Consider the following 22,809-nt stretch of genomic DNA (forward strand, 5'->3'; position numbering starts at 1 on the left):
CATTTCTTAAGACATTTATAATGCCATCTGATGTAAATGTTTCACCTATGTAATTGTGCAATGACCCGTCTGTCTGTGCCGACCTCCAGCTTGAATAAAATGAAACATTTGGTAAATACAAAATGTTTCTGGTGAAATGTGCGACAGAAGGTTTGCAGAAACAAGCAGCTAACCTGAAAGAAAGAAAAATCCAGCTCGTTCCTTGGCGTAATTATATAGGATTCAAGAAGAATGCTTAATAGTGGAGAGGGAAACTTTGCGTGTGTAAAATTGTAGCACCATATGAATGTTCCGGTCCGTCTTTCTGTCTGTTTCTGTTTCTAAATGGTGCTGGATGTGATAAAGACATAGATCCTGGCCAGGAACGAGGTGAACGTCCCCTGTCTCAGCAGCTTCATCTCCACGTCTATCAGGAAGTCTTTGGGCTTGCTGATTTTTCTCTGCAGGTAGACGGCACCTGTGAAAGTGTTCAGCTTCCTGGTGCTGAAGTAGCCCTCCTCGTTGCCTTTGATGACACCGATGAAGACGCGATCGCCGGAATAAGCAGGAGACGGTCCGATTCTGAAGATCTGGGCGGGGATGATGATATTTGTCTGGAAGCTGAGCTGGTAGTACGTGATGCGGACGGGCGAATTCTGACAGTCTACGGAGTTACTGGGACAGCTGATCCGCTCACAGCGTCTAAAGGAGGCGAGAAGTCCAGAGAAAGAGAGAAGGAACCATTAAAACCAATTTTACTGCCGCCACCAAGGAGGTGACGGTTTTGACGGCGTTTGTCTGTTTACGGAAAAACTGCTGGATGGATCTTGATGAAAGAAAATCTAAAGATGGGTCTTGGTCTATTAATATTAAAGCACGTTCAGGATCATCTATAAATCCTATCATCCATAAATGTCCAGAGTCACATGGTCCGTTATTAAAATGAAACGCCTGAAGAACGGATTTGGTTGCGTTCTTGTACATGGAGGTGAACCCCGGCATCAAAACGGCGCGAGATGATGCAGCCAAACGAGAAAACATCTGCAGTAAAGCAACACATTGAAATGCACTCGCTCATTGAGCTGTTGCATTACATCTGCAGAACATCTGGCTGCAGAATCTGTTCAACAGATAGATGCATGTAAGACACAAAGGGAGGGGGGGGGGGGCTGTCTGTCCTGTCCTCTTGCATTGTGATGCCGCTCCACCATTCATCAACATTTATAGCACAGCCTGGAGTATACGTTGATGTAGAGCATCATAAAATTTGCACATCTCGTGTCCAAACGAGATCTGTCTTGCAACCCGTGCCAGCAAATCACCGAGCGGCGCTGAAGGCAGACAGGAAGAGGTCTTAATCCGTCTGCGGCTGCCGAGCCCACTCATGAATGAAAGATGTCTCCCCATGCTCACCAGGGCTACGTCAGAATGAGGTGTGTGTGTGTGTGTGTGTGGTTTCTGTCCACTGGAGCGCCGAGCAGGTTGAGCTGTGGAGACGCCGCCGGAAAGCGGCGAGCGGATCAAAGCCAAGCGACTTCATCGCACTGCTCGATGGGAATCATGTTCGGTTAGCGGTTAGCCTCTGTAGCTGCTACAGTTCCAAGCTACAAGGCCCTTCTGAACCACAAGGGATGGAGGTGCAGTTCTCCTCCTTAGAGGAGACACAAGGAGCCGAATGTCCAGGACACTGCAAGACGAACCGTCCTGCAGTATTTTATTGATCTGCTCGTAAAAAAAACCTAAAGCTGAGAGAATAAAATGAAGCGACTCACGTGTCTGAAACCTTCTTGTAGTTGTCGGGGCAGTCGAAGGAGAGACACCTGAAGCCTCCCTGCAGGTTGTAGCAGGTCTGCCTGTGGGAACAGTTGTGGCCGCCCGCCGTGCATTCATTAACATCTGCAAAGACCAAAACACAAAAGTCTGTCGGCAGGAGCTGAAAGAGGTGTTTCTGCTTCGCTCTGCAGCTGGATGGTTGCCCGGCAACCAGCAGGGAACGATGAGAGAACCGGGCTAAAGGATCTGCTCTTCAGGAGCAACCTGTGATCTTCAGCCCCTCAGATGCAGAGGTTGGTTTTTACCTGCTCAGGTGCGCTGAGCGTCTTCAGATGCTTTCATCTTTAATTTGACCACCGCTTTGGTGACATCAAACATTTTCGTTTCCTCAACCAGGCTTTGTTTCCGGGGAAACGGACCAGCTTCCACCTTTGACTGCAGGCGTTGGACAAACAGGGCTGTGGTGTGAAATCCCTTTTGTAAAAACCAACCAGGAGGCACCGCAGCAATAAAAGCTGCACCGTCCACGGACACGGACCCTCCGGCACGGCTCACCTCTGCAGGTGCGTCCGTTGGCAGACATGACGTATCCCTGAGGAGGACAGGAACACTGGTAGCTGCCGGCTACGTTCACGCACTGGAAGGCGCAGAGGTTCCCGATGCTCTGGGAACACTCGTCAATATCTGGGGGGAGAGAGGCGCTCCATTAGCTGCGGGAGGTCGAGCGCAGGACGACTAAATAGACGGCGTGAATAAAACATTGAGGAAAAGTCATCCGGATTGACACCTTCACAGGCGCGCCCGTCGTCCTTCAGGTAGTAACCTTTGCGACAGTAGCACTGATACGAGCCGTAGATGTTTGCGCATTCTTGGCTGCAGGGGTTTTTGTCACATTCATTTACATCTAGATGGAAAAAAATAGAAACGATGTAATGAGTGTTTAAGTTTTAGTCAATAATTACCAGGAAAACCCGAAATTAAACGCAGGTTGCCTAACTGGATCTACACCGGCCACATGGTGATCTGGATCATCATCAAAAGGTTCTAGATTGTTCTTGGTATCTTTATACACCAGCCATGAAGAGTGAGTTGATTAACTGATTTTATTTTTTATACATAAATGTGTTCAAATTTAGTATTTTCCTAACCTCATTCATGATAGTTCATATCGGACCCCTTTATGACTTGGATTTTTGGTGAGTGAATTGAATGCAGATTTTACAAGATAGGATTTTTTTTTTTTTTTTAACAGTATCCGCAATCTGAATGTGATCTGGATGAAATTTGGAGGTGAGCTAGAGAGCCCCCCCCAAATCAAATTCCATACACATCGGTCAATAAACAACTGAGATATTCAGGAACAAATTTTGAAGCTCCATTACTGCATTGTTAACAAAAATTTCAAAGTGATCCAGAATCCAGGATCTCTTCTGGATCCTCAACAAAATTGCATCACCTGTTCCTGCTAACATCAAGATCCGTCCGTAACATTTTGAGTTATGTTGCTAAAAGACAAACCGACGCCGGGCATTGAGGCGGAGGTAAAAAGAACCATCTAGCATACCTTCACAGTTCTTTCCATCGAACGCGAGGGAGAAGCCGGCGGTGCAGGAGCAGTGGTAGGAGCCTGGGGTGTTCTCGCAGGTCTGGGCGCACAGCCTGCCGGGATAGCGCCAGCACTCGTTCACGTCTGTCGGCGCAGGAGGAGACTACGTTAAACAACAGACGGACCGTCTCTGGGGACTTAAGACACCCAGTGACGGATGGGACGGATGGGACGGATGGGACGGAAGGGATCACTGCTTCTTCTCACTCCAACAAGCATTTGTTTCAATTTGGGAGCTGAAACAAGCAAACAGCTGAACCTGAAATGGAGGAATCTGCTGAGAGTTGTAGAGTTTCTATCTGTTTCAGGAACTAGAGCTCCCTACTTTAGCGTCCCAGAGGACTCGGAGAAAAAGGAGCCAATCAGGAAGACGGATGAAACATTTGGGCACCAAGAATTTGACGGCATTATACCGTCTAGTTTTATATTGATCCCACAGACAGAATGTTTCATGTCTGCCTCTATTCTGAGCCTCTTTCATGCGCTCAGTGATTCATGGATTTAAACTCTCCAACATCACCAAATGTAAATTGGAATCAAATGGAAACCGAACTTTTTAATGTCACAGTTGCAGCTACATCTGGAGTTTTCCCTCCCTATAATAAATCACGTAATTAGCATTGATTATCAGTGAATTAGCTGAACCACTGACTGAGCAACACAATTCGCACAATAAGGTTTTTCAGGCTCTGAGCGGTGACGTTAACGTAGGAAGCGACTTCAAAAACCGATGACTAAACCTCCAATCCGCTCTTCCTCGTCTCAGACGTGACGCAGCACGACGTACCGGTGCACACTTTGCGGAGGGCGTCGTGCTGGTAGCCCGTCTGGCAGTCGCAGCGGTAGCTGCCGGGGACGTTGTGGCAGATCTGGCCGACCCCGCAGCGGTGCGTTCCCGTCTGACACTCGTCAGCGTCTGAGGAGGAGAGAGGCGAGGCAGAACTCTGCACCTGAGTCTGTTGGCGCAATCTTGCAACCGTGATCTAAACACGCTGTCACCGAGGTCAGTCTCACCGACGCACTCGTCTCCGTCGGGGTCGGGGGTGTAGCCGCGGCTGCACATCAGGGCCTTCTTCTGGCACGAGTAGGAACCCACCGTGTTGATGCAGTTGAAGGCCGAGCTGCAGGGACCGCTGAGGCTGCTGCACTCGTTGATGTCTGCAGAGACAGAAAGAGAAGATCCAGCTTGAAGAAGTTTGATCCTGATTTGCAGGACAAACCTTCATCCAATTCCTCCAAGTCATTTTCACGGTAATCTCATTTACTGGATGACTGGTCGGCAATAATCACGCCTGCTATCTGGCTATACTCCAGCGCTCAGGGAGCAGTGCTGATGAAGCAGATTATGTTGCATGGAGTTGAGAAGGAATTGAGATGAAATAGCACAGAGAAAGTCGGCAACATGTCCAGCTGTGTTCAAACAGCGCATCTCGGAATTTGCAAAAAGTCCAGACTAAGTTAGAAAAGTTCTGAAGACGGCTAAAAGAATCCTTAAAGAAAATGTGACGCCATCATCTCATCATCCGGTTTGCATGCAGCCAATTAGCAGATTCCAGGAAGTCATTTCAGCCAGATCAGTAGCAGCACATAATATAACCATGTACACACTGTATTCTATATGCTAAGCTAAGCTAACCATGGCCTGACATTGCAAACAAGGAAGCCTCAGCCCAACCACTGGGCCAGGATAATGTGGTTGCAGTTTACACATCACCTCCTCAGCGACGGCTGATTAAATATGCTAAATATCCCCTCTGGGCTGCCGTAGAAACATTCAGGAGACACGAATGGGCTCCATGAGCTTCTGGGCTTCCATGAACCAGCGGAGGGAAGCCCTGGCAGGTTCGTACCGATGCAGTTGCCGTGGGAGTCCTGCGTGAAGCCGCTGATGCACCTGTCTTTGGGATTACACAGGAAGGAGCCCGGCGTGTTCTCACACACGAAGCCCACGCCACAGTTGTGGGTCCGCACGACGCATTCGTCGATGTCTAGAGCAAAGAGAAGAACACAGGCCGAGTTAAATGAAACCAAAGGAGGTTGTCGACCTGCTGTTGAATCAGCCTCGGTGCCCCTGTAGCTGGTGAACGGTCCAGGAGGTGGCACTGTGGCTCCGGCCCAGAACGAAGCCATACTTCCTCACAGTGCTCGGATGTGGGAATAACCCCCCCCCCCTAACAGCTCTGCAATTAGCAGAAGTTGCACAAAAGTTCTTAAATGACAGATACTAAATGTCACGAGCGATGGGCTGCTCTCCTGGGGGGGGGGGGGGGGGGGGGGGGCACACTGTCTTGGGTCCCCCGCGACTCGCCCCGTGGAACATTAATTCAAGGTCTTAATTTAGGTGGTTCTCTACCAATCTTAGGATATTTCCAACGCCACATCATCTCTCCTTTCTTTAACGCAGCTATTTACCCCCCCGCCCCCCCCCAGTTGGATGGTCGACTAAATATTACCTTCATTATCTAGTCACATCGAGAGTTGCAGCGCTTCAAAGGGCTTTAACACCCATGCAGTGCGGCCTCTCCGGGTGGGGCTAAAACCCGGGAGCATGAATCAGCCTTGCTGACTGAGCTGAGGGGAAGTTATGACCACGTGTCAACGTTGGTTTGAATCTCAAATGATGACGGCGGTTAATCCATGTGACTCATTGCTCTGAGGATGCTGGTTGGATTCCTCTAAACACAGAGTTCTGTTTATATTCCGCTCCCGCTTCCCGCCTGTCATCAATAATCCCAGGATGCTCCCGATAGCCTCAAGACTGCCGCGCACAACAGTCAACGCTGGCGTTCTGGGATTTGTGGGGCAACTTTAAAGGTACATTTCACTGGGGTGTGGATCAACAGAGGGGGGGGGGGGGTGTAATGCCAAACGTAAGGGCCTCCTTTACCTGTTAGACCCGAGGCTTTTTTTTTTTTTCACTGAACTGCCAATCAAGATAAATGAATAAGAACTCGCTGACCTGCTGTTAACGTGTGTGATTAAACAAACTCGCATTTCTATCCTTGCCTGATTTAAATTGGCTTTGCTTTATCGTCCTTTCCTACTATTCTTGTTGTGCTTCGCCGCCTAAAGAAGGCTTCAGAGTTTCCGCCCGGACGACGAGTGTCGGTTTAAGGAAACTCACCCTCGCAAGCGGCGTTCCTCAGCAGGTAACCCGCGGGACAGGTGACCCGCAGCTCGCATACGAACGAGCCCACTGTGTTCACGCAACGCTCGCTGGGCCGACAGCTGTGGCTGCCGGTCAGGCACTCGTCCACATCTGCAGACGAAGAACAAGGGAATCCATTTTTACAACCGGGCGTTGGAGGAAATGTTTCCGTTTAAAGATCCAGTTTGTAACTTGAGTTCCACTTCAAGTCTGACGCAGCGGCTTCACACCTGAGCGTGCTGCTAGCTGTGCGGCTACAGACCAGGGAGCAGGCCGGGACAGGCTTCCATTTGCTTGCGTCTGCTATTGTTCTGCACGACTTGAGCTGTCGAGTTTTGTCAGTGATTGATGTCGAGCGGTTCGGCTGTGATTAGTCGTGCCTGTACTCCACTCGTCGTTGGGCTGCTCCAGTGCAGATCTCAGCTGGATTCTGTAACGCGGTGCGCACTGGAACGGGGAGGATGTGATTGGAGTTCGAGGGAGATTCAAGTTGGAGAATTTTGCAACCTTTCCCTTCCAGTTGGAAGACAATCAGTTTCAAATCCTGCACCAGCACTGAAATCTGTCCCGTCGAGACGCGAGAAGAACGAGAACAGTCGCAAAAACCGCACGCGCTCACCGCTAACGGCACGCGTGCTGCTGCCTTTTCAAGTCCATGCCTTGAGCGTAAACTGGCTTTAGCTGCAGGAGCGCTCCTCAGCAGGAGGAACGAGGAGGTGTGACCTGCGGAGGGACTCGTGTGAGTCGAGAGGGACTCGAGCAGAGACGGTGGATGGTCGCTCCGCTGCGGCTCGTCTTTATCTAACTTCTGCGTTCCCTTATCATGCATCGCAGCGCCTTCCTGATTAGCTGGATGCTCCGCCAGCGTTGCCGTTGGATTAGTGTGTGTGTGTGTGTGAACATGGCAGATTCCACCGGGAACCCGACGACAAGAAGATCCTTTACACATCTGCATCTGCTGACAAACAAGAGGCGGAACAAGAGGGGACACACAATGCGTTTGTTGGCTCCGTATCTGTCGGCAGTCTCGAGTTAAGACGCCTTTTGGAGGCTGTTCTACGGGGAACATGAACGAGCACCTGGAGAACACTGATCGGAGATTTCACCTGGTGTGGAATGCATAAATAAAACTCCACAAGCCGTGCAGAGCATCGATTATCTTATCATTGGAAGCCTCGGCGGCGCACATCTCATTTAAACGAACATTTCTGTTCAGACTTAACACCCCACGCGGGGGGGGGGGGGGGGGGGGGGAGACTTGTTTGCGTTTCCCCCGTCTCCTCCCCGGCCGAGAGACATCTGCCGTCTCCATCGAACGGAGAAGATTTCCAGAGGCGGATCCCGCTGAAGGCGGAGCACGCCTCGTCCTCCTGGCCCTACCGTGCGCTCAGCCTAAAAGGAGGTTGGAGGTTGCTTCCGGTGTTTACGTCGTGCCACCGGCGCAGAAAGTCACCATCTCCTTCCACTCTGGTGGAGCGGAGTCATTTCCAGAAAGCCATTTGCTGGGGGGGGGGGCATAGGAAAAAGCGCCTCAGGGTCTCTACCGTCTCCATGGCCGGGATCGGCAGCAACAGCACAGCTGTGAGGAGTGAAGTCACGCAATGCAAGTCGGAAAAGCACAAACACCGAGAGGAGAGATGGCGGCCTGAGAGGCGACGCCGTTAGTCCGACTAACACTCGGTCTCTTGTTCTTTCACGTCGGAGCAGCAGACGGTGGAACTCTGAGAAGTTCAAGCCGAGGTGGATGAAGTCATCCTTGGAACGGGATGGTTAGGGTTGCAGAGGCAGGCCGGTCGGGTCCGGTTGGGTCTGAGCAGGGGTGTCCAATCAGGGATGGCATAATTTCAACAGATGAACAGGAGAGGAACCCCCGCTTCAGGCTTTAATCCATGAAACAGATGCAGGGTCGCGGGGTCGCGGCGACTCTCCGAGTCCACCTGCAGAATTAGTTCCCGTGAAACGCTATGAAAACGTGCTGAGCGAGGAAAGCCATGAACCAGACGGCGGTGACCGTTCTAACAGCTGGACAGAACTGCAATTAGAAAGCGCGCTTTGAGGGGGAAGAACACATCCTGCTGTCCAGATCCTTCAGTTCAGTTGGTTGAATAGAATCCACGGCCGTCATCGAAGGCACACGCCGTTGCTCCATCAATGACTTTAACGGCCCGAGACGGACCGCCGTCGTGTTAGCAACGTCAGGAGAGACGCCTCCTGGATGAAACGTGAACGGAAGTCCAGATGCTTCAGATCCATCCTTGAGAACCTCCACCGGCGGCTCCAGTTGGCAGTCGGAGCACTAACTAACCTCCAAACCTGCAAATGCACTATTTGGGTCTTGTGTCCTGATTGGCCCACTGGAGTAATCCACACACATCTCCAGTGGAACAGCCACAGAAAGCGAAGCAGCTTTCGCCAGATCAATCACATCCATATTTGTGATAAAAGCGCTAAACAAATGTCAGATTGAATCCTCATCCTTCGGTCAGTCCGACAAAACATCTGCAGGTCTCGGTTCAATCCTCAAACATGCCCCCCCCACCACGTCCTGACGTGTGGGACCACTTTCAGACAAAGTCCTCTGGTTGATAGGAGGGGAAACGCAAACTCAATGCAGACGGGATAAATCCAGTCCGGCAGAGGCGGTCGACCATTTATCACGTTTTTCACAAACGGAAGGAGCTGTTTGGAATTCATGGGTCAATTTGGCGCGGCAGAATTATTACTGTAAGGTACTCACTGGAAAAAGGAGAAATCGTATTGCATAATGAGGGGCGGGTCCTATGCTGGCGGCCAATGAGAGGACTTTTTGGCTAGCTAGTTAGTGAAATCTGCTTATTTAGCTTTACCTTTCAGTTTTTGAAGTCAGTTTGAAATGACAAAATACAAAACTGATTTTCTCTCCAGGGCGCCACAGTGGTGTAGTGGTTAGCGCTGTCGCCTCACAGCAAGAAGGTGATCGGGTTCAAATCCTATTTGTGAGGCATTTGCTTGTTCTCCGCGTGTCTGCGTGGGTTTTCTCCGGGTTCTCGGGTTTCCTCCCACCACCAAGAACACGCAGCAGTGTGTGTGTGTGTGTGTGTGTGTGTGTGTGTGTGTGTGTGTGTTTGTGTGTGTGTAAATGGTTGTTTGTCTCTGTGTGGCCCCGCGATGAGCTGGCAACGCATCCGAGGTGTACCCCGCCTCTCGCCCATAGCAAGCTGGGATGAGATCCAGCGACGTGACCAATATTTTATCTCCAGACGTCCCATCCATCAAATTTGTTTCAGATGCTCTGGATTGTGTCACTTCCTGCAAATCTCCAGGAAGTAGAGACAAGGGGCTCCCCGGCTCCGATCGATAGCATCATCTCCGACCCCGGCTGCTTTGGTTAGATGTTCCTGGCATCGTCCTTCATCAGCTGTAGCTCATCGTGTGCGCTGTTTGTTACTGCGGCTACAGCTGCCTCGCTGTAATTGGCTACGCTTGACTAATGCTCCAGGCAGCAGCCTCCACCTCCAGGAAGTGGCGCTCCATCAGTCGATTCCTTGTTCAGTGTCATAAGACCTGCATGAGTGGCTGCATCCAATTAAAATATGTGCCGATCTCCGGACAAGCTCCTCCGTTGCACTTTTGTTCCGTTGTCATGGCTACACGCTGTTGTTGTTGTCGACGGCGCCGGCTTGATCGTCCCCTCGTGCAAAGACTGCTTGCGGGGAAATGCACAAGCCTCGTGAGTCCGTCCAGCTCTTACCTTCACATATGTGTCCGTCCGCCATCAGCGAGTATCCCGGGAAACAAGAGCAGCGGGCCCGGCCCGCCGCCGCCACACAGCGCTGGCCGCAAGGACCATTATCTACAAGACACAAAAACACAGGCAGCGTGATCACAAGCAGCTCAAGATTCCACAGAGCTGCACTCACAATGTCTTAAATTCCTCGTCCTCGTCCTCGTCCTCGCTTCCCTGCTGTGTCGTTCCCAGAGGCGCCGGTGGAGCCGGTCTTCTCATCCTGGCATTGATTATCGCTTTCTCACAGGAAGGAGCCGCTCACAAAGCATCAAATTCGACACGACAGAATCCATTTTCTCTATTTACCAGCTCGATAGGCCCGTCACAAAGAGACACGGGGCTGCTTCCCTGCCATGTCCCGCCAATTCATCCCCACCGAAGCGCCGCTGTGGTCCCAAGGCCGATCAATAACCTGATCAGGACGCCCTCAGAGCTAACAACCAGAGACACGCCGGAGGAGGAAGAGGAGGGCTTTATGCCAAAGCGTCGCGGCCGCCGATCTTTCCTCGGCTCGATCAAAATTACGCTCAAGAAGCCGCGCGACAGCCTTCATGCACTTTCCCCTAAAGGGCTTTTGACTTGTGTCGATAAAGGAGTTCTCCTCCGGGCAATCAGGCAGGACATTAACGCTTCCCGTCCGCCGGACTCGGCTGGACCTGCCGGCTGTGTTTCCGTAAGGACCGATTAGCGGGCCCCAGGCAGGAGACGCCCGCCGCTGCTTGGGCAATTTGTACAAAACACTCTCTAAAGCCCCGAATCCCGTCAGAACCGAAGCTGGAAAAGACAACTTTAGCCGTGGCAGTGATCCATAAAGAAGAGTCTCGCAGTAGGAAAAGATCTACAAACCATCCGCCATTATCCTGCAGCGATGTTTGAGCAGCCAGCCCTCGCTGCTGAATCATCTCGAAGCCTTTACCGCCAAAATAAAGGTCACCAATTACCTTTCAACAAATGGCCGATTTGCATAGTGGTAAAGCCCCCCCCCCCCACCCCGTTTACACAATCTGAAGTTGCGTGCTCCGATGCAGACGGTCTAACGTGGCCCGGACAGAGCCGTCTTTTCTGAGTTTAGCAGCTGGGTTCGTGAAGGTCAAATGGTGTCATCCAAGTCTCGAGAACCTTTTTGTCAGATGGAACCGCTAAAGAGCGTTCAGCGAGCCATGTACAGTGATGCCATGTGCGTTGGGGGGGGGGGGGGTTACCTGCACAAGGATGGCTTTGTGCAGCGGCGGCTGCAGTTGTGGCAGCAGCGGTTTGGGTTGGGGCCGCAGCGGGACCGTCCAGTCCGACTCTGTTGTCCTCATCAGGACTCACTGCACAGTGGAAACACAAAAAGCAGAGATCGTACCAGCACAGCAGGAAGTGGACTGCAGGATGCTGCTAATAATCAACGTGTGGCGTCGCACACATTTATTTCACAGGATGTCACTGGACTCTGGCAGCGGGACGTTAACCGTTAAAGCCGTTCAGAGCGCAGGGAGCTGTGAATAAATCAGATTTAACACGAGGTCGTTGACAATCTTTATGGGCCTGTTTTATCTGATGCTGGAGATGAAACCTGTTGTTGTTTTAGACGGTGATAGCTAACGGCCGTCACCCCTCCCTCCCTCAGAAAATTCCAGGCCCTCGTATTAAACGGAACTCGGTCCGATCAGCTGGGACGGAACCAGACAACAGTGCGACTCTAAACGACTGAGGAATACGTTTAATAAATGTTCTACGTTCTTTTACACATTGGCGTTGGGTACATGTACACCGAGTATCCGTCCCTGCATTTATTAAACTACATCTTTACATTGCAACTGTAAAACTTCAACCCCCCCTTTATATTTAGACTTTAACTTCAGGAGCGTTTAGCAAATGCGCTGCGTCGCCTTGCGTTCCGTCCCTTCCTGAAAATCAGATTTAATGAGCCCTGGAACAAAACTTACTTTCACATGCTGTAATGCATTTTCTTTTTCTGTTACCCACTAAAAAGAAAAAAAGTTTCTCCAGCTCTGCCCGAAAGAAAAAAACCCATCAGATAATGAAGATGCAACGAATCAAAGCTGCAGCCGCAAACGCACACACACACACACACACAAACCCCAACAAAACAATAAAAACATATTTCAACCAATCATATTTAAACATTAGAGCACGACAGAGTCAAACTAAAACCAGGTCACTTGAAGATGGCGCGTACAGAACCAATGAATATCTAAGTCTAGTTTTATGCCCAAATATTGTTTTGCAGATGTTGAAAAGCGTTAAACCCTAACCCTAACCCCCCCCCCCCGTAATGACGCACACTCTTCTTCAGATGAAAACAGATCACTTCTAGACGTATAGATGGATAATCATCCCTACGGGCAAAAAGGGAACGTCTTCCCCATGTCCCTTCAGGTCAGAGTTAATTGTGGATCAACCTTCCGTGGTGCGTTCGAGTACCCGGTGCACAGGAGTGTCCGTCCTGCTGCAGGATGTACCCCTGGTGGCAGCCACAGTGGTAGTAGCCCCAGATGTTGGTGCATGTATGCTGGCACAGCTGGCCCAGGTGGAGCTGACACTGGTCCACGTCCTCCTGCTCCTCCACCGCATTGGCAGCTTCATCCGTGGCGCTGATGGAGAAGGCCTCCTTGGGGAACTTCCTGTCTGAGACTAGAAAGAAAGGGGGGGGGGCGCTCCGAAATTAGTTCCAGCACCAGATTGCTATATAATTTATGCAGCACACCTACAGCATTAAACTGAGCTGAAGACAAAAAACAACATCTGCTCATCTGCTCCTCTTTCAGATTCGGATTCACGGCGTTCAAGCGCCGCTCGGATTCAAAAATGACGATTATTGCAGGAAACCATTGAGCAGAAACAGGCGCAGAGGTTAGAGTCGTAATGGCGGACGTGCTGCGACTGCAGGACGCCGCCGCGAGGATAAAGAGGCGATGCGATAAAGGCCGAGCATCTACGGAGAGCAATTATAGAAGCGAGGGAACATCACGAAGCAGAAATGAAACTACTGGAGGTGCTTCGTGAAAATATGAGTTTTTCTTACGGCCTCTTTAATGCAGACACTAAAAATAAGATATTGCAAAAACGCCAGTTTGACCCACACAAAGTACGCCCTTCAGAAAACAAAGCGAATGTAAACGGTATTCTGATTTCTTTACTGACCAACAAAGGTCTGACATTTGCATTTTGCGTTTTGGACTGTCTGGAGTTCTAATTAGACCCGGGAGGTTAAAGATTCTGGCCCGTCTCAGCTTGACTCGGGCCGACGCCACCGCCGCCTGTGACTCAGCTTGTCCAGTTGCCAGCGGCCGCTTTTAGAACGTCGTCTGTTTCGACAGACGATCCGTCATGGTCTTGGTCGTGGTCCCAGACTTTCTCCCTCTCAGTGTCTCTCGCCCCGCCCCGCTCACCTTGCCCTCGTTAATTCAAAGTCAGGTTCAAAAAGCTTTTGTTAAGGGTCTTTGCGAGTAGAATAATAGTCAGCGATGAGGCAACAGACTCCGATATAGCCCGACCAGATCTGGTCAAATCTCTCGGGAAGGTGCTGGAAAACCAGGAGACAACCAGGCGTGTGTGTGAATGTGACTGGTTTGTCTCTCTTTGTACTGGTACCAGTCTGGTGACTTGTGCCTCCCCTCTTCTCCGGTGTCAGCCCCTCCAGACCCGACGCAGAAAGGAGTGAGTCTATGCAGGAATGAGTTGCATTAAAACCCATCTGCATGAATTAAAAGTGTGTTAATCGAAGGTGAGTAAACTATTTGGTCTACAGAAAAGGGGCGGTCCTTCTCAAAACCCAACTAGACCCTTGTTGGACTATGATTCTGCATTTCCGGGTCACCCAAAACAAGCAACCCCGCCCTCCAGATCTCCATTATGAGTTCACTGTTTGGATGCACTGTTGAGTCTAACTCCATTTGGATCATTAGAATAATCCTCAAGTCATTGAACCTGCGCGGACGGGCAGCGCGTCCAGCTGGAGGCTTCTGGAAAGATTTCTCACCGTCATTATGTGGGGTTTAAACTCAGAGGTGCAAGGAGATTAAATGTTTCCTGTTTTAATTAGAACGTGATGAGTCATAAGACATAAGACTCCCCTCGTGGAAATAATTACAGCGCATCTCATCCGTACTTTCATCCATAAAAATGCTCACAAAGTAAAGTCATCCTTCACGAATCCCGTGAGAGCGCTCCTAAAGCGTCCTCAGCCTTCGGCAGGTTAATTCATTCCCATTTCAGAGTGACATCATTCAAGTTTCCCCTTTACAGCGCAAGGATGTGAGCTGCAGTCGACGGTCAGAGCGGAGCCTATTAAAAGGCGGGATTAGGAAGAATTCCTCTGATGGTGTGAATCAAATAACAGGCTCAGAGAAGGAGGCTGACCTCAGTGATCCGTCATACATGGACAAACTCTACCCATCAAATCACAACCGCTAACTCGGACTATTAATTCACAGCAATGTCATTCTCTGTGTCCGGTCCCAATAAATAACCAGAAAAGCACTCAGAGAGAGCACAGACCTCCTCCAAGTAGCTCATTCCCCTCCGAACTGGATCTACACCGTCCACATGGTGATCTGGATCAGCAACACAAGGCTCTAGATTGTTCTTGATATCTTTATACACCAACCTTGAAAAGTCAAAGTGAATCAGAGTTTATGTGTATTTTTAACTGATTTTTTTTAATCCATATATTTTTCTGACCTCATTCTGGATCTGAAACAGAAGACAATTTTCATGAGTGCATATTGGACCCCTTTATGACTGTGATTTCTGGTGAGTAAATTTGATGCATATTTTACAATATATGATTTTTTTTAAGCCTCCATTTTAAGTAAATGGGAAAATCCAGATTTCTTTTGTATCCAGACGGGTATCCGGATCGCTCTCAAAATGTAATGGGATCTAAGTTAGACCGAGACCCATCTTCAGATTGATTTTCATAAACATCCAACCAGCAGTTTTTCCGTAATCCTGCTAGCAAACAGAGGAAACCTCCTTAGAAAGGTTGCACAAAGCTCTGCAAAAGTCCTGATCAATGATAGCAAGAAAAAGTCTCTTAAAGTTCTAACAGTTTATTCTCCTTTTTAAAGGAGCAGTATACTTGTGCAGGAGCTTCACAGTATTTTAAAATCTTGTTTCACCCCTTAAACATCTGATTTCAAGAGTTCAAGAACAAGCGGGTTCAACCACGTTCTTGTACCACAAACAGGATACAAATGATTTGAGTGATGCTTGTCCTGAAGCTCCGCGGCATCCAACCCGCTCATGCGGATCAGACTGGCATCGGTTTCTTGTTGGATGAGAGATGGAGGAAAACTTGACTGGCACAAGTAAAGAGGACGACAGCCCGAGCTGCCATCTGTTCCTGATTCATCGCAGCTTGCATGCATCGTTTGCCATTACTCTGAACGGTAACGTGACTCCTGACCCAGTCAAAGCGGAGCATCTGTCCTCCAAAGCGCCGACTCGGCCCAGACGTCGCCTCTGACTTAAACTTCAACACGGACAAGATAATGATGGCTCGGCCTGGAAAGATTCCACATCCACAGTGCAGTGCAAGACTGTTTGTGGTATCTTGTTAGCAAAAAAGTGGCTTGTAGATGGAGGCAGAAATCACCAAATGTCCAATTTGTGGAAGTGAGGGAAAATGTCGCAAAATGCTTGCTGTCAAAGTACGAAATTTTATCTTCTTCGGAAAGTGAAGCTGGTGAAAGCGCAGACATCCTCATTTCTAACAAGCGCTATCAGGAAGTAGCATTCCACAAATATACAAGTCAGAATGTTTAAGACTGACATGCGATTAAATGAGGCTCAAATAAGACTAAAATAAGACTTTAATGAGGCTTAAATTAGACTGATGATGAGACTAAAACGAGGCTTGAGAGTGAAATGAGACTGGATTTAGACTAAATGAGACTGAGAAGGCCAGACTTGATTCTGCCTCATAATGAACTGATGATAAAAACTAGAAACTAATAACACTAACCAGCAAAAAAAAAAAAAAAAAAAAACTTGTCGCAAGGTGTCGTGGAATTTTTGAAAGTGTTCTATTTTCCTCATGTATCTTTAAACTGGACTGATTCTAAAATAATCTCACGGGGCCGATCGTGATGCCTGCATCATCCATTATGCCTGCTGCTCCCGTCTCCACATAAACCTTTCTCACCGGAGTAGCTTCGGCTCCAAGGGCCGTCGCTACTTCCAGCACAGGCAGTAACCCCCCCCCGACCCACTGAATGTCCGTGATAAACGTGTTCTCCGTGTTGATGAGCAGCAGATACCTTCTCTGGGCACCAACGTCGCTCTGGGCAGCTGCTTCCTCTTCAGAGGCATCTGGCTCGGCCCCTCCTCTTCCTCGCAGCAGGTGAGGAAGACGTGACCGCACGGGTAGCTCAGGTGCCGGTGGGCATCGCAACCCCGTCCTTCGTTGCGCACCAGCAAGCCGAGAGCGCAGCAGCTGCAGCACACCTGGACGTTCGGACACGAGGGTCAGTCCAGTTCAGAGCTGAAGTCTCGCCTCTGTTTAAGGCGGACGGCTGAACACACAAACACAGGATGCAAAGAAACCCAGGCCTTTCCACGCCGCTGAAACGACGGCCTGGCGCCGGGAGCCTCGGGACGCCAACGGCTGGCTGGAGAGGCCAACCGCCGGGTACTCTGAACGCGAGGCGTGACTCCCGGTTCCATATGGAAGTATTCACGTGTCTGGAGGACGCACACAGAAACAGGAGACTTCGCCGGTTCCTCGCTAATAGACTTCAAGCTGTTTGCCAAGACACACAAATAAAACGTCTGACCTTTGCGAAAGCCTCGTTGCTGGCATCGGGTATCTGAAATGAAAATCTGGCTCTGGCAAAAACAGAGACGCATTCCAGAGGATATTTAAACGGTTTGCGGTTTTCACCGTGCTAATGTACATTCACACAGGAGTCGCGTTACTTGCTCGCTCGCCTGCTGTTTATTTTTGTGCAATTAATTAAAGTTGAAACTTGGAGCCGTGACCCGACGACGCCATGCACGCCGCCCAACGGCTTTCGTGGAGGCCTTGGGTTTTTGATCAAATACCTGGTAGGGGTAATCGGAGCACCGCCCCTCCTCGCCCGCCTCGCAGGTGGCCCCTCCCCTGGCTGACATCACACCCGAGTCGCACCGGCTCTCCGACGCGGAGCTGAGGCAGCACTGCTTCTGAGCGACGCTAACACAAACCAATCACAGAGGAAATCGTGAACTGGAGGACGATGACAATTTCTGTCCTCCCAAGCAGCATAAATCAAAAAACGCCAGGCGAGCTACCTGCAAACGGAGCGTCTGTCAGGGTCCAGCGGGGGCATGAGGTCGCAGCGGTGATTTTCTGTGGCCCATTTCTGTCCGGCGGCGCAGCAGCTCCCCAGTAGGTCTTCGCCGGGGCCGACGGGACCTGCAGATACAAAGACTTACATCCGAACTCAGCTCAGACGCAGGTCCTACTGCTTTTACTCGTTGAAACTTGGACTATGCCTTGTTGCCACAACGATGCAATTGCACTCAAATTGGCCTCATAACAGATGAACCATTTGAATAAATCTGGATCCACATCATCCCTGTAAGTTTCCACGCCTGCATCGTTCTATCCTGACTGGCTTCTTCCTGTATTTGTAGATGCGATGAAGAAGTGAACGCGACCCAGACTCCACATCGCTACTCAGATCCACCTCAGACTTTAAACAGCTCTTCCCTGGCCTGAGATCCAACACTGCACAAAATGTCATTAAAATCTGCTCTGAACTTTTCCAGCTATCTGGCAGACAATCAAAGATGGCATCACATCCTCCTCCTCCTCCTCCTGCAGTGGAGGTAACAACATGAACTGGCACACAAAGCAGACAAGTCGACAAAAACTCATCCCGAACAGATGGGGTGGAGGAGCTCAGGTGAGGGGGATGAGGTGATCAAATAACACAGCAAACAAGGAGCTGAGGCTGGGAGGGGGGGCTGGGACAAAGATAGGAGTGATGGAAGGACATTAGAATACAGAGAGGACAGGAAAAAAAAAGGAAGTCACCGAAGACACGGCTGACGTGGACATCTGCACAAATTACAAAGCTGCTAAGCGTCGCCTCTGTAGGCGAACTCACCTCGTCTGTTTCACAAGTTTTAATCTGCGGTTGATCACGACCATTTGAGAATTCTAACTTGGCAGGCTCGCCGGGGGTTTCTTTCATTGTTGGGGAGGGCAGGTGTTTCCTCGTACTTTCTTCTATCCTTCACGTTTTTTACTTCTTTCTCCCACAGAAACTTTCTCAGCTTAGACTCTTCAGAGGTCGCCAAGGGTCGCCGAATTTCAACTCTCATCTCGTTTTTTTTTTACTCTCTCTCCCTTTGTTCGCATTTGTGCCCTCAGGCGCTCATCTGTGAGGCAGATGAGAATATAATGGATTCCGGGCTTGAAAGGGCCGTCCTGGCAGGGCAGTCATGGCTTCAATCAAGCAGACAGAGATTCAAGCATGGCGCGTTCTTCTCTTTGTCCCATCCGCTGCCTCTCTCGGGGCAAAGCCAAAAAATATCATATTTCACAATCGCCTTTAGACTCTTGTCGGCAAACAACAGAGCGGGCGGATCGTCGCCCTCCTCTTTGCCTAGACGTCTCCCAGCATCGGCCAACGAGTCAAACCTTAGCATTGTTAGCAATGTGTTAGCCTCATACGCCGGTCAGCGGCGGGATACCGGCGGCAGGACGTCCACGGACAAAACCTTCACTTTCTCAAAGACATTAAGGGGCTACATCTGAGCGATCAAAGTATCGATAAAGTGTTAGCGGCGAGCTAACATGGTTCATACGCTCTGAAGTTATTTACATGAAACGTAAGTGAAAACGTCTGCGTTTCTTTTATCTTCCGGGTCATCTCTCTGTCAGAACTCATTATGCACGGCGCTACTGGCATCAGACCAGACCGTTCGGGTAGGAATCCACCAGAACCAGGACTCTGGATGAGATCTGAGCTGCCGACCACTCCAGACACGGCCTTGAAAGCAGAGTTTTGAAAGCGTTGCCCTCCCGGCAACAAAACGCCAGACTCCCTTCAAATCCGCCTCTCGCATCTGGCAGCCGTGACAGAACCACCGCGGACAGATTCAGCCCCAATGTTGAAAATGTGAAATAGATCCAATTTGAATGCTTTTCCAAAAAAAGAGGATGGACTCATATCCTGGTATTTGCGAGAGCTGCTATATGAAACACATAATCGAGTGCGTCAGTCGGCAAGACTTCCAACGAGTGAGAAGGGAGGAGGAGCGAAGGAGATGTTCGCTGGTTGAATCTGGCCGAACTCTGGATTGCCGATCCAAGGACGTTTAGACTCCTTATTCTACCGAGACGCAAGAATTGGCTCGTGGGTCGACTCGAGCCACAGGTAGAGCGTGGACGTGCGGAGCGCAGACACGGGGGAGCGTGCACGCACATCTTGTGAACGCCCCCCCCGTTGTGACATCACAAGTGAAAAGAGTGCTGCCAGACGTGGTTCAATACTTGATTACAGATCTACGCAGGATTGACTGGATGGTTTAATTTAGCAGTTTTTGGGTTGGTAATGACCCAAAACTGCCAAAATACGAGTGTAGAAACATGTGAAAAGTGTTGTTTTTTTTTCCAGAATATGTCCCCTTTAAGAGCTGAAACTCTACACGGCTCTGTGACAGTGAAGGAAATGACAAGAGGAGGTGAAGTTCTCATTGATTTCATCACCACAAGATCGTCCTTGGTTTAAATCACATATATTTCACACGTAGCTCAAATTCAAATTCAGATTAAAACCACATGCAGTTTCTGGGTTACAGTAGTATTACCTTAATAGGACTTTTGAAATGAAGGACTATTTATTATGCACAGAGACATTTGAGCCGATTTGATCCGATGCCAAAGTCCCTGCCTTCCAGCCACCCCCCCAGGACCGCTTAATGCTTCTTGTACTTTGTATGTTGAATAATTTTACTGCACTGTGAAGCGATTAAGTGCGGCCAGCCTTGACTCTTTAACCTTAACCTAAAATATCTGCTCTTTACGCTGTACTTTAGAGTTTATCAATGCAACATTTCTAAATGCCACTAAAACAATGTAATAAAGGAGAATGAAGCAGCGTCCTGTCAATCGTTCCCTTTGTAAATAAATAGTCTCTCTAACACTGTTTATGTCAATTTTTGGAGACGTTTCAACACCAATAACAGCATCCATCCACCTCTGCTGTATTTCTAGAGGCTTAAATTAGACATCTGCTATCTATTTAGCATTTAGTTCTGAAGCCTCAGCAACCCAACTATCCCAAGGTTAGACCCAGGTCCTAAACCTGAGCTCAACTGGACCTAATCCAGATCTAAAATAAGATCTATCCCGGAGCTGACATTTTAGCAATAGTCTTGATTCGACCTATATGTGAACTAGATATAATCTGGACTTCACCTGGATCCAAATGTTGGTTGGTTTAACCAGTATGATTACTTTAAAAGTTAAACAATAAAAGTCATGTTTCGTAGAATGGGCTGGTTTGGAACCACAAACAAATCCATTACATTATACATCCAGACCAGGGTCTGGGAATGTATTTTTCCTTATAAATATCTGGAAAGTATTCTAATCATAATTTTAAAAAATGATCGTGCTCAGGGAACCTTATGGACCAGGACACGGTTCAATTTGATGTGGACCCAGATCATAATCCAAATTTTGTGAACAGAAATATTTATTGTAATTTAGCTCGGACAATAATAGTTCTTCCATGATTGTGATACCGAGTGGCGCTCGATTTACCAGAGTGATTGTTGCCTTGATTAGTCGGAAAATAATGACTTCCCAAATTGCTCCTACTTCTCCTCAAAGAAGAAACAAAGTTGTTTTTTATGTGCAAAAAAAGCCAATCCAAGAGTTTATTGACTCTGTGCCATGAACAAGTTCTTCTAGGAGAGAAACAAATGCGGCTTGTGAATGATTAGTAGCCCGATGCCCCATTTTACCGCTAGGAAGAGAAAAATGCCAAATGACTGGGTGCCGAGCTCATGACCCAGCTGCATCTCCCCATTCAGAGATAAGGAGAGCGACCCGGGTGACAAACAACAGCCCCACTCCGCACCAGCGTGCATCTGTATTTAGATGATTCACATCCTGCCAAAGCGCCTCTACAAGAAAAACTGTTGTGACATCTGCAGAGAACAAAGCAGAAAGATAGCTGGAGAGGAGAAAGCGTTCAGAGATAGAAAAAGAGAACGCCAAGTAGCATGCAAGAAATCTATCAGGAGATGAGAATCAATATCATCCATTATTCACCATATCTGTGCCAGTTGCTCTTAATGCTAAGGCACTCTCTCCATTGTTGGATGATAACGTAAAAAAAATTAAAAAGAAATCTGTCTTTGATTTTTGCATCCAGACAAAGAGCTTTATTCCATTCAGAGCAAGCAAAGATGCTGCAGGCAGAGGAAGCGAAAGGAGTGTGTGTGTTTCGTTGTGTCTTTCTGCTCATGCGGTACCTTACAGTGACACAAATGGGATCGGTCCAAAAGCAGGAGCAGTCTTTTTCTCCGGGCCCAGTATAGAAACATTGGCACACCTTTTTGGCTCATGGGGCGGTGTGATTCCACGCCAGGATACAGCGAGGTGAAATCCTCGGGGACAGTCATCTGTGCTGAGCTGCAGAGAGCAGGTATTGTTTTGGTGATTGGGGGGGCCGGGGGGTCACACCAGAGCCGCAGCATGCAGACGAGCGGACATTCGCAATAGCGGAATTACCCGGACTGCCGAGACGGAGCATCTCCTGACACCATAATTAACTAGGATTGTGTCTCTGCTGTCTGTCCTCTACCTTGGACAGCAAAGTGAATGCTGCTCTGAGTTCATCTAAGGGGCCCGTCTTGACCGTAATACCACAACCCGGCAAAGATCCGTCCTTTCTACGGCGAGATCCCGTCCACAGGAACAACGGCAAACACCGGCAAGGAACAATAAAGAAAATGCAAAATGTCTTGGTGTCTGTCCAGAAATAAGAAAACCAAAGCGGCTGCAGAATTATAAGGATCTGACACAAAATACTGTTGAAATCCTAGCGGAGGATGAGAGCTGATCACACAACCACCTGGGGAGGGCCGGCGTTCGTCTTGTTTCCGATCAGACGTAACAGAAGGCGACTTCGTGTGATTTATCGTTTCAACAGACGCTGCTTTTACTATATATCATCTGTAATCAATTCCTTATTCCAGCCCTGCCTGAAGGCCCAACACCTTCACCTTCACCGTCCTAAACCCTCACACTGACAGATAAAGAGCCTCAGTGCTACTCGAAGAAATATCTTTGAATCCTTTTAGGATGAAAATTGCAGAAGCACAAGGAAAAGTTGGAAAACTGTCCTTGGGAAAAAACCGAGGACAATTTCTCCGGAAATTGCTTTTTGACCACCTTTTTGTTTGTTACCTGAATTCAAATAAGAGACTCGGAAAGGAATAAAACCGAATGCCAGCCTTCCGGGCTGCGACTTGGATCCCGTTCAGTTGAGTCAACTAATCAGAGAAACAGAACAAAAGAATCTT

General features: G+C 49.1%; 1 protein-coding gene across 1 annotated transcript in view; it reads right to left on the bottom strand.

The window, feature by feature from the left end:
- Positions 1-320: 320 nt before the first annotated feature.
- The window catches only part of fbln2 (fibulin 2), a 28,196-nt gene continuing 5,707 nt past the window's right edge, over positions 321-22,809 (bottom strand). The window contains exons 2-16 of the mRNA XM_068742445.1: positions 17,554-17,677; positions 17,326-17,455; positions 16,542-16,728; positions 12,703-12,912; positions 11,475-11,585; positions 10,237-10,338; positions 6,483-6,617; positions 5,209-5,346; positions 4,373-4,516; positions 4,146-4,274; positions 3,317-3,442; positions 2,540-2,656; positions 2,308-2,436; positions 1,752-1,875; positions 321-681 (exon numbers count right to left, since the gene is read on the bottom strand). Coding sequence (XP_068598546.1) covers positions 321-681; positions 1,752-1,875; positions 2,308-2,436; positions 2,540-2,656; positions 3,317-3,442; positions 4,146-4,274; positions 4,373-4,516; positions 5,209-5,346; positions 6,483-6,617; positions 10,237-10,338; positions 11,475-11,585; positions 12,703-12,912; positions 16,542-16,728; positions 17,326-17,455; positions 17,554-17,677 — 2,267 coding nt within the window. The remainder of the gene's footprint in view (positions 682-1,751; positions 1,876-2,307; positions 2,437-2,539; positions 2,657-3,316; positions 3,443-4,145; positions 4,275-4,372; positions 4,517-5,208; positions 5,347-6,482; positions 6,618-10,236; positions 10,339-11,474; positions 11,586-12,702; positions 12,913-16,541; positions 16,729-17,325; positions 17,456-17,553; positions 17,678-22,809) is intronic.

The sequence above is a fragment of the Brachionichthys hirsutus genome, chromosome 8 (assembly GCF_040956055.1).
Source record: "Brachionichthys hirsutus isolate HB-005 chromosome 8, CSIRO-AGI_Bhir_v1, whole genome shotgun sequence".
Lineage (NCBI taxonomy): Eukaryota > Metazoa > Chordata > Actinopteri > Lophiiformes > Brachionichthyidae > Brachionichthys > Brachionichthys hirsutus.